The following is an 11,948-nucleotide window of genomic DNA, read 5'->3' as shown; positions in this document are numbered from 1 at the left end:
TCCACCGTAACTTACGCGCAACTTCCGATCGTTTCGCTTGGTGAATTCATATTTTTTTTTAGGTATTGTCCTACGCTTGTTTTGTGTGTAAGCAAAATGAAATACACTTACCGAACAGTTTCTGCTGCTACGCGCTAAAGCACACCACCAAAGCAAAGCAAAGCAGTGAAGCTACCTGGCCTCGTCACGTGATACCGGCCACTTGCGTCATCACTGAGCGATCGCAGAACTCCAATCGGTCCCGCTCGGGCCTAATACTCATCAAACAACTCAAACACCAAGCTTTTTTTTTTTTTTTTACTTTTTGCGTTGTTATTTAACACTTTCCCGAAACTAAGACCTGTACGAAGATAATGTAATAAGGCAGACGAGCTGCTTAACGTTAAACAATCCTAAAACCCATGACGGAGGCTACAAAGAGGGGAGAAATACAAGACGTCGCAAGTACGTTTTGTTTTGTGACGTCAGCTAGGTCAGTGCTTACCGTGAAAGTAGGGACTCTAAACTCGTCAAACACAAAGTTGGCGCCAAGTTTGACGGAGCGCATCGATTGGCCTATCACGACGATGACTTGGCGCTTTTTTCGCCGACGTCTAATCGGCGCGCTCCGCGAACTTTCGGCCCGAACTTTGTGTCGGACGAGTTTATGGTCCTAGAACTCTGTCAGTGTAGCAAACATCTAAAGATGTTGTATATTTACTCACACAAATAAAAATGAAAAAGATTGAGGCAAGGTTTTATTAATTCATTAAAATAATCTTACATGCACTTTTATGCAGAGCATTTTTCAATTTTATTATTTTTTTTACTTCCTCTGCTTGGAGTAGGCACGGGTGTTTCACGTTTTTGTTCGACGAACGAGCCGTTTATTGCTATCCATTGCATTAACTGAAAAAAATAATAAATATTGATTGGTTTTATTGCACGCATATATTACGATTTAGTTAACATTATTCCAAATCCTTTCACTCGTAATATAAGTATAACTGCCCAATAACATTCTGCTACGGCGTCTAGAATATTTATTGTTTTGAAGTTCTAGAATGATATAATGTTGCTGACAAGGTTTGTCTTAAATAACAGCATTCACAATCTGGTTCAACTAAGGATTATCGCGGTGCGGTCTATTTCAATCTGACTGCTGTTATTTCAATGATTGTCTCTAATTGGTCGTAAAGATACTGGTTTAGCCAAAGAGAAAAAAGTCTGCCTCTATTAGTGTTTAAAAAAACAATTTTTAGTAGAAATGAGAAGGAATTGATATAACATTAAGCTCTTCTAGGTGCGTGGACTTCAGTGAATTAAAATGGCTTTATCATATTTGCAGCTAGTAGCAGGCTCACTAATCGGCACTTCAGTAAGAGTAAAACTCTTACCGAAGTGCCGATTAATTCGCATTAAAACTCAACATTTTTAAAAGAAATTTTCTCACGGAATACTCAGCCAGACATTGCCGGAGTATATCGACGAGAGGGCGTGCGGAGCATATTGTCACGAATGACAGGCAGAACGCGTGTTAGTGCAGTAGAAAACTACACGTTTAATAAAAACGAACTTGTGCCCCCCTCAAAAATGAGAAAAGGTAGCGTCGTTGGCGTCGAAATTCGGCGGAGTAGCACGGTCGAGCGCAAGAGCGAGGCAGACTCCGGACCGCCACGTTGAGCGCCTTTTGTGCCCGCGTGGGTGTCTGGAACACTCGGTGTAGAACGTTCGGCGCGCAGAACATTTGTATCGCAATCAGACGGCAACGTTCTCGAACATATGAGAATGTCAAGTTGAAAAAATTAATAAAGAGGAGTTCGCTCCCTAGAAACGAACCAGGAGCCACCGCGCGATGGCCAAGCGCATTAACCATTCGGCCACGCACGCGCTCGCTCGACGGCGCGCGAGGCAATATGTAAGAAGCATAAGCGGAAAGCAGCAAAACGTGTGAGGGCTGGGAGAAACACCTCTGGACATATAAGGAACATTATTGTTTAAGCATAAGTAGTTTGGTGTGCGTACTGTGTACAAGCAACACTTTGTTTTGTAAGAATAAAATTTAAAGTTGAAAATTGTAAATGCTTTAAGAACTAAAAAGAACTACAAGAAAAAAAAAACGGGGAGGGATTTTAGAGGCCACAACGGATATCAAATCAAATGAAACTTTCCGTGTTTAGAAATCGCAAGGTCCTTTAGGGTTGGAAACACTAGCATACCGTTTCTCCCTTTCTTTTTTCTTGTCTCCGTTTTTTTTTTTTTTTTTTTTTTTAAGTATCAACGTTCACCAGCTAGCCTGAGCCGCAACCGTTATTTCTGTGGCAACTCTAGTTCACGATGTGGATGTGACTTCAGCTTGCAAAGTACGACTGCTATACTCCCCGGCTGCTTAAAGAGACGCAGGGCGTGGCATGTCCCGATCTTTCTGTAATCGCTCAGTAGAGAGTGCCGATACGATCACCGAAAACGAATTACAAAGCAAGAAGCCTGTCGGTGATTATAAGTCGGGTTATTTAATTAACGTGCATGCACTGCAGCATGTACTTACACGAACATAAGTTGGTAAGTTGCACAAATAAAAGAAGTGAGTGAGTGAAAACAGTTATTTATTTGTATTATAGGATCAGATCCCTTGGCCGAGCTATCCAGAGGCAATACGGGTAGGGTTGGCCGGGTGGATCCTGTTTCCACCCATTCCCAATTCAACATTCCGTTTGTACCTTCCATTTGGACCTGTCTCAAGACGACCTTCTCGTTTCATCTTTTCCACTTTTCTCCTTATCCCGAAACAACTTTCCCGCTTCGGCCATCGTTCTTTATCAGTTGGGTCGGTTTGTTTGCATTGTTTGTTAACAGCTAATTAGGTTCAAATGCCCAGTGTCTCTCCTCCTTGCTCAACTCACTTCTTCGTATCCCGAAATCAACTTGCAGACCTGGCACGGTAAGGTAAACGCTGTGTCAGGGAGGGCTCACTTGAACATTTACAGCTTCATCGATCTGATCAAACAAGATGAGGTCTTGACAAGGATACCTCTGCAACAGCTTGCAAATGGTGGTGCCATGCGGGCCAGAGGACAGCCGCAAACTATCAAAATTGGAGTGTCGCCTTTCTGATGGCGCGATTTTGCTACCGGACTTTCTCAACCATGGCGATAGCACTTTGTGGTTTATGATTTTTTCCTTTGTGCGCCAGGGTTTTGTGTTTGGACTCGTAAGGAAATGAAGTCGCAATCATACATCTAGCCTGTATGATTTGTCACTCTTCAAAATATCTCGTTCACTATAAGGAAGTTTTAGAACGTACGCAAACGCTTTGTGTAACCTAAAAATAGCGTCGCAATATAAAACCTAAGGCAACCCTAATTTTTGAATCCTCAAAGTGATATGCCTATGTTATGGCATGTTACCTGAAGATACACGAGCCCTTGAGGCTTACACCGGCTCATCATTGTACGCTTTGAAAATGTATCTATCGGAAATAAAACTATTCTATTCTTTTCTAAGATTTCATTATTGTACAGAGCGTGATACTGTTAGCGCGAACAAGCGATTGTTGGCTTTCGCTGCTTGTCTCAAAGAATCAAAAGACTGCCATCAATATTATTAGTCTTTGAAAGTGCTCACCTGTGCCATTAACATAAGCGGTACAATTTGGCACCTTCTAATACCATTTGAAAGTAAAATTCGAAAAATTGTCAACATCGTGTTCGCGTAAACGTTTACGCGCAGTGTATATAGTCCGTTTCGTATTTGCACATTTTGGGGGAAACTTGAAAAAAAAAAACATTTTAAGTACTTTCAGCAGATATATATTTTGTTGAAGCTTGTCTGACAGTGTTGTATATTTTAAGAGTACATTGATAAGCAAAATATTTCACAACATAACTAGGTAGCTCGCTTGTACCTTCGCAATAATTGCATTAACATCATTTCGGGGACATATTCTTAAGCAGAAAAGTTGCGCACAGCAGGGTTAGAACGATGGAGAATTTTTGCGAATCGGTTAGATGAGCGGGGCTTTATACCAATGGGTTTAAATGCGACGGGCTCGAACGTAAAGTGTCTTTCTGTTACTAGTTCAAATAAAAAGGGCGTCTCGGGAACGGGTTGAAACGAAACATTTCCATATAGGACGGGAGATTCGGGAATGGGTCGAAACGGGACAGGTTCAAACTGGAAAGTCATTTCGGGAATGGGTCAAAACGGGATGGGTTAAAATGGGAATGGGTGGTTTCGGGCTACATCCGGTCTGCCAGATGTCCCGTGTTTTGTAGGGCGAGCTTCAGCTTCACATGCTCCTAGCTATGGGGCGCTAACACACTCGGCCACCGATCTCCCTAACGTGGACAATAATTACATGTGCCACGCAGCCGCCCTCTTATGGTTTTGGAATGCACTGGGTGTTTTATTTTAATTCGAGCAGTTTTTTCTTAATTTTTTTAAAAACGGGGTGAAGGTTAGTCAAGTTATGTTTTTAACATCTATTTATTATCCTCAGCGGACATTAGTAGATTTGATAATCATCATGCTAAGTTCACTTATTAACGCCATTGTGTTGATTAGCTTTTTAAATATTGGTTGTAGGGGTCACATTGGAATTGCTGAATTGCAAGGGTGTCTACCCCACAAATCATTCTAACCAGAGCTCAATGTTTGACGTCCCCGCGCGCTCTGGTCTCCTCCTCTCTTTCTTTTTCCGCCCGCATGCGTGGGAGCTCCTTCTGACCGCGCCCAGTGAACAGTGGTGCACTTAAATATGGCGTCCATCGAATACCGCCTAAACAGAATTTTAGTTGAACATACGCAGCGGTCTAAGTAGCTTCACTGCATTAGCTTTAAGTTTTCAGGTCGACGAAGACTAGAAAATTAAAACTAAGCGTGCCCAGTGAACAGTGTACTTATATGGGCACCTTGCGTCCGCTAGGAGCCGCTACCGATTGCACAGCGAGCAGCGCCGCGCGGCCGCTTTTGAGTCAGCGTAGGGAAAGCGGTAGAGCTCCCCCGCCGCTCACGCTGCTTCCGCGCTTTCGCCAATGTGGTAGCCCAAGCAGGCATGCCGACCTTGCAACACCCACCGGTGTACCACTGCGATCGAGTTGCGACTGCCGAGGTCCCTTCCCGACGAGTGCGCGCGACGCCGCTGCGTGAGGCGCGCGTATTAGCACTGAGTTCGATCTGCAGGCTGCCCATTGTGCCCCGCAGGGCCAAGCAAGCACAGCTGGGTCACGGACTTCTATTAGATTCGCGTTTATTCTTACTCGGGACGTAACTTTTATAATTTCGTCCCACATTATTGTTCTCGAAAGTGCCTGTTCATTTTCACCTGAAACGCTCGACGCTCGAACCTTCTAGGCCGATTTGTTTGGATGGTGACGCACACCGGATAACGAGCTGCTCGGGATCTTGTCGAGTCAGTCTCGCTGTCTGCTTGCTGTTACGCCGCCAAATCGCGCCGCCCACTTTTCTGCTGTCTCGGCGCTCGTTCTTTATTTTGTTCTGGACAAGTTCGCCCATTAAGCTTTCAGTTGAAGTAGGATTTTCGCCGCTTCTCCTCTTGTCATCCGTGACAACGTGGCGTCCAGTGAATATCACCTATGAAGTGTTTTAGTTGAGGATACGTGGAGGACTGAGTAGATATATATTCCGTTCCCTTTTGGCTTTTAGGTCGACGAAGATTGGAAACGTGAGCTAGAACTTGGACGCATTCCGTGCCTTGAAATCTGCTCTTCTATCGCAAGCGCTCATACAGCGAAACCATGTCTCAAAGTCGTGAGTTCTACACGCACCAGAAAAGCTTGCAACAAACGCAAAAGTAAAGTTCTTCATGAGCAAAGCCAGTCAGACATTAGCGTCATCTTTACACCGTAAGCCCCCCCCCCCCCCCCCCCCAAGAAAAAAAAACACAAAGAAAACACCAAGAAACGTAAATTTTAAACATTACGTTTCTCTCTTTAGGACTTGCCCCATTTTCTTTTTGTCTCGAACAGCGAACTCCTATAAGGAACTTTAGAACACTGTAAGGCGTTCACAATGTGCGTTCGAAAACCTTGGAAGTGCATTCCACTTAAGACCGGAGCGTAGTTGATCGAATTGATGGCCCGCTTCTGTTTACTATATCCCTAAGAAAGGCAACTGCCAAATGCAGCGCAAAGCGTGACCAGTGCACCGCCGATTGCAGCAGTGGGTATACTAGAGTAAGTAAACGTGTAAGTTATCAAGAAGTATTTATTTGACATATTTCCGTCACATACAAAGTAAACGTGAGGACTTTGTTTTTATTTTTGATATTTCACGAAAGTACAAAAAAAACGTCAGAATGGCAAGAAAAAATTTATTTGAATAACTTTTATCAATTCGTTCTAATTAACCCGTTTTGGAGTAATTAAGCAGAGATTTAGTATTTTAGAATTTATCCTATTCGTGAAGTAATGGTAATTGCTCTAACAATTGAAAGACTTGAGTTCTGAATTTAACTTTGATATTTTTTTTTATCAAGTATCATATCGTACCGAGAGGCATGAAACTGATACTTACTTTTTCATTTAAAGTTATCGTGTAACCTAGGAAGCATACTGCGAACTCTTCCTTGTTTACGAGCTCTGTAATCTTTGAGACAAACGTCTCAGTCGATGTTCCGTTCTCATCGAACGGCTGAAGGATTCTCAGGTACACTATTTTCTCAGATATCTTCTCGGGTCTCAGCAACTAAAAATATAGGAGAACAAAATGTCATAAAGAGTGCGTGTTTATAAATCAATGAGCCTCTCAATTAAGAAGACATCCCGCATTGACGACTAAATAAAATATACCCGATATGTATCGAAATCCACTATGCTGCTTGATCTCCTAGGGGTCAGCACAACATTAAGCGTTCCCTACAAAAATTATAATTTAATTACGAAATAAACTCTGCGAAAGACTATACAGGGTATTTCTCAAAACCTGAGCCAAATCGTTCCTCCAAAATGTACGCATCCCACAGAAAAACGGGTAATCTTGTATTGGTCTCTTGCCAAAGGGCCCATCTGGGAAAATAATAACGGTGGGCAGAATTATTTTATTAATTACTGTCGAAAATTTAACTTTTTAATGCGTGAATGTATATCTATGTTTTAATTAGAAACTTGCTCAGGATCGTCGAAAGTCACTAAATCAACTCTGTGTTTTCTTCTGACTCGACACGTTCCTTTTTGAATTTCGCGGAAGAAAGAGAAGGGGAGGAGGAGGCACCCCCCCCTTTTAAGTGTTCCCGCGTACACAGATGCCTCGCCTTGATTTTTTACCGAAATCGACCGTCTTCGCGTGAGCTTTTAAGCGGGATTATACGGTCACGGGTCAACGCTTTCAGCGCGCACGCAGCGTTCTTTTTGCCCACAAAGTTGTTGTGTATCATCGCAACTCTCGCCAGCGATTGTGTCCGCGCCGTCTTGGGTGGTAACTCTAAAAGCGTCGTTTCAGGAAAGCCAAATGAAGCTGCTCCGATTCAGACTGGGCGAGTTAGAAGGGGTGCCATCGTTTGCACAAGGAAAAGAGTCGGGAAGCTTGTAGAAAATGTTTTAATCAAGATATGCTGTAATTTCTCTTGGATAACCCAATACAATTTTGGAATGTGGTTAATCTTAAAGTCAATTCCGCGCTTCACTAAACTTATAACGGGAAAATTGTATCTGAGGAAGGGTGTGCTTCGCTGTTAAATACGAATTTTGGTTCTGTGCTTGCACAGGAACCACAGGGGGCACTTCCCCCCTTGCCGACGTATATAAACAATAACATGCCTAACGTAAACATTACACCGTTATGTGTTCTTAACTTTATTAACAGCTTTAAACTTTCTACATACGCTGGGGAAGACGGCATTAGCTGGAAATTATTGGCATGTACTAGAGACGATAGCTGTGTCTTATCATCTGAAATAGTTTCACAGTTATTAATAGAGGATAGGCTGCCAGTTGAGCGGAAAATCGGGCGGGTCGTTTCTGTCCCTTCAAGGGTGGTGATAAATTATCTGCTAATGACTACAGGTCAATATCTATAACCAGTGTCTCATGTAAATTACTTGAACACATAATCTATTCTAACCTTGTTACTTTTCTTGAGAACAATAATTTATTTTCACCTCATCAACATGGCTTTAGAAAAGGACTGTCCTGTGAGACACCCCTAGCTGTTTTTTTACATAATATGCGCACTAATTTGGACAGCAATCAAGTTACTGGTGATATTTTTCTTGACTTTTCTGAGGCCTTTGGTCGCGTTCCTCGTCAGCTTTTTGTCTCAAAAATATCTGCACTAAATACTGAACCGCATGTATTAAAATGGATTAAAGACTTTTTACGTAACAGAACTCTGTACACTAACGCAAACAACCATCGTTTAAATCCTGTTCCCGTCACTTCCGGTATTCCTTAGGGTAGTGAGCTGGGTGCGCTTCTTCTTCCTATCTACAGGGTGATTCAAGGAGAGGCCAGGCTCTTTAAATCAACCGCAAAATTCGGTTTCTTAGCTTATGCGCTACGACTTTGTGCAGCGTTGCCCACAAATGTTTTTTTTTTTTTTTTTTGTAAAATTTGCAAAGAACGAATTTACCCGAGGAAAAAGTAAAGAAAGAAAAAGGCTTAGCTCCTATGGAAAGGCAGCGAAGCCACCGGTCTTTAGACAAGAGGCCTTCGTATTGTATGAAAACCGGTGGTTTCACTGAATTTTCATAGGAGCTAAGCCTTTTTCTTTCTTTACTTTGTCCTCAGGTAAGTTCGCTCTTTGCAAATTGCAACCAAGAAAAAAAGCACCATCTGTGGGAAACGCTTCACAAAGTCGTAGCGTGACAGGTTAAGAAACCGAATTTTGCGGTCGATTTAAAGATCCTGGCCTCTCCTTGAATCACCCTGTATATAAACGATTTACCTAACTCCTTGACCTCTCGAATTCATCGTTTCGGCGTTGACTGCGTTAGTTATCGTCGGATTAGTAACCCACCAGATTGTACTGCCCTTCAAGATGACTTACTAAATATCACCTTTAGGTGTACTAACTGGATCATAAGTTTAAACACTTCTAAATGCGAGCACGTTCGTTTCGTTCGCCCTAGTAATTCTCGTTTGTACCCTAATCAACATCATATCCAAAATACCCCGTTAGATCTAGTTCAATCTCACAAATACCTAGGAGTTCACCTATCCTCCTATCTATGATGAAACATGCATATTAATTACATTATTTCAAGAGCTAACCGTAGTCTCGGTCATTTAAAACGTAATCTTAATTATGCCCCATTATATCTTAAACGACTAACATACGTCAGGCTTGTTCGACCGATACTGGAATGCGGTTGCAGCATTTGGAACCCTCATTATCATTACTGGTCTGCCTCACTGGAAGCACCTCAAAACAAAGCCCGTTCGCTTCATTTTTTCTGATTACTCACGTCATACCAGTGTAACTGACCTTAAAACTCGTGCTGCCCTTCATTCACTTCTGGTACGCCGCAGGCTATCGCAGCTGTGTCTTCTGCATAAAATTTACTGCTCGCCATCACTTCACTCATCACTTCTCTTTTAACCGTTATATGTTTCATGTAAGATTAACTCATGTAAGATTAAACTAATCTCTTGTAAGTCATTCTTGTTGTTCTGCTGGTTTTTGCCATCCGCCATTGCTGACTGGAACGACCTGCCTGATAACACTGTTTCTCGAAGTATTCATGTTCTTTTTCGGCAAGATGTAACTATCTTTTAGAGCGCAGCTCTTAGGCGCCCGTTTCCGGCTTGAGTGGCGTCGGCGTCGCCGTCGCCGTCGGCGTCACCGTGAGGTAACATGACCCCCCCGACCTCATGAGGGTCCCATGGCCTCACGGCGGTCAGGTGACCTCACGGGGCTCACGTGACCTCACAAGGGTCACGTGTACGTTAGGGGCGTAAAGCTTGGCTGGATATGCAACGCAGTTTCCAATATGCATTACGGTTTTTCCTCAATCGATAAAATGTCAACCTGCCAAAATATTTGTTCTGATTCTATATTTTAGAGCACAACTCTTAGGAGGCCGTTTCCGGCTTGAGCGGCGAGGAAGAGGGGAGGAGGAGGAATAAGGAGGAGGAAAGGAGGGAGGGAGAGGAGGGATGAGGATGAAAAGAGGGGAGGAGCTTGAATAATGAGGGGAGGAGGAGGAGGAGGGGAGGAGGAGGAAGAGGAGCGAGGAGGGGAGGTGAAGCAGGGAGGAGGAGGAGGTGAAGAGGAGGGACGAGGGGTATACCTTCCCCTCAGTACCCGCCCCCCCTTCTCCTCAAGAGCTGCGCTCTAATGCGACTTTACAGGGGGTTGTATACGTCTTTCATTTTTTGGGGTCTTTGATTAATGTGTACTTAAGTGGGGTGTATTTTGTTGTGTTTTTTGTGCTCACTAATTTCGATTTATACTGCACTGCACCCCCCCCCCCCCCTTCCCTCCCCTTATACAACGCCACTTGAGGGTGTGTAAGGTTTTTAAATAAATATATCAAGGAAGGGGGGGGGGGAAGCCTAACGAAGATTTGACATCTGTCATTTCCGATTTGGCCGGAGCTCTCAACATATCTGAATTCAAAACTGCTGATATTTCAACTGTTCATCGTTTACCGAGCCGGGGAGACTCTATCCCACCTGTCATTGTGCAAATGCACAATGTTACGGCCAAAGAAAAATGGCTTAGTGCTCGAAGGCTCCTGCCTAGACTGGTCCAGGATGGTTTGTTGCCTCGGCTCTACTTTAACGACAACTTATCGAGGGCCAACCGAGAGCTTTTCCGGTTGGCCAGATCAAAAGGTAAAGAGAAAAATTTCAGATTTGTCTGGACAAGAGACGGCAAGGTGTTGGCCAAAAAATCTGAAGGCGCACCTCTTATTCGTGTTCAGAAGATGTCCGATCTGGAAAGAATTGTCTGAGCATGAACTCTGTTTTTTTCCGTACTTGTGATACATTTCAGGAAGTTCATAGCTTTTTTACAAGTTCCCAAGGACATGCTTTCCGAGTAGCTCACGTTAATATTCGCAGTATCCGGAAATACTGGGACCATTTTTTTTCTTTAACTTCCCCTTTTCATGGCTTTTTTGATGCTTTAGTGCTTACTGAAATTAATATTCCTTCTGATTGCATCGCAGGGTATTCAATACCAGGCTACCAAACTTTTTCTTTTACTCGGCCGACGGGGAAAGGAGGGGGGGTGGCAGTATTTGTAAGAGATATATGGTCTGTGTCTGAGCTAGGTTTTTGTTTCCACCAAGCGGAAGCAGTAGTATTACGGTTAAGTACACCTGAATTATCGTTAGTTTTGCTGTCGGTTTACCGGCCTCCATGTTTCAATGGGCGTTTATTTTTGGCTGAGCTTGATTCAGTGCTGACTTCACTCTCTTATGAAGATCTTGTCTGTATGATAGGGGATATTAAAATTAACACACTTCGCCCTACTTTAGCAGTAGTCGGGGACTATCTTGATGTTCTATCTAAATGGGGACTGCAAAATACAATTCGCGAGCCTACCCTTGAAGAGTTTTTATCGGGGCAGCTAACCGTATCTTGCATCGACCACGTAAATATTCGGGCCCTAAACTTAGCTACTCAGTCAGCGATTGTGGAAAAAAAACTTGCTGATCATTATTTTGTTTGTTGCTCGATAATGAAGCAATCTGATCTACCGGCCTCAGCCACGGATAAGAGGGAAGTTTCAATAGTTGACCCCCTAATTTTTGATAAACTTGTTGCGCAGCATGACTGGAACACTTTTTTGCTTACTGTCTCGTCTGCTGACAGTTATGAACAGCTTGTTACCCAACTAAACCGTTTTAGGCAAGCAGCTACGCGCATTGTAAAAATCAAGCAACGGAACTTAAACCACAAATGGATGTCTTCTGAAATTTTGGCTGCAATTAAGGAAAAGGACCTTCTATGGTCTCAGTTAAAGCGCTCTCCCAGGTGCACCGAGTTGCAACTAAAATACAAGAT

The 11,948-nt window shown here is 43.2% G+C and overlaps 1 protein-coding gene across 1 annotated transcript in view; it reads right to left on the bottom strand.

The window, feature by feature from the left end:
- Positions 1-771: 771 nt before the first annotated feature.
- LOC115323066 overlaps positions 772-11,948 on the bottom strand; it is a 116,375-nt gene continuing 105,198 nt past the window's right edge. Inside the window, exons 12-13 of the mRNA XM_040211139.1 lie at positions 6,514-6,684; positions 772-888 (exon numbers count right to left, since the gene is read on the bottom strand). Coding sequence (XP_040067073.1) covers positions 772-888; positions 6,514-6,684 — 288 coding nt within the window. The remainder of the gene's footprint in view (positions 889-6,513; positions 6,685-11,948) is intronic.

The sequence above is a fragment of the Ixodes scapularis genome, unplaced genomic scaffold (assembly GCF_016920785.2).
Source record: "Ixodes scapularis isolate PalLabHiFi unplaced genomic scaffold, ASM1692078v2 PGA_scaffold0__279_contigs__length_252992795, whole genome shotgun sequence".
In the NCBI taxonomy this organism is placed as follows: domain Eukaryota; kingdom Metazoa; phylum Arthropoda; class Arachnida; order Ixodida; family Ixodidae; genus Ixodes; species Ixodes scapularis.
This window is presented reverse-complemented; position numbering and strand designations above follow the sequence as displayed.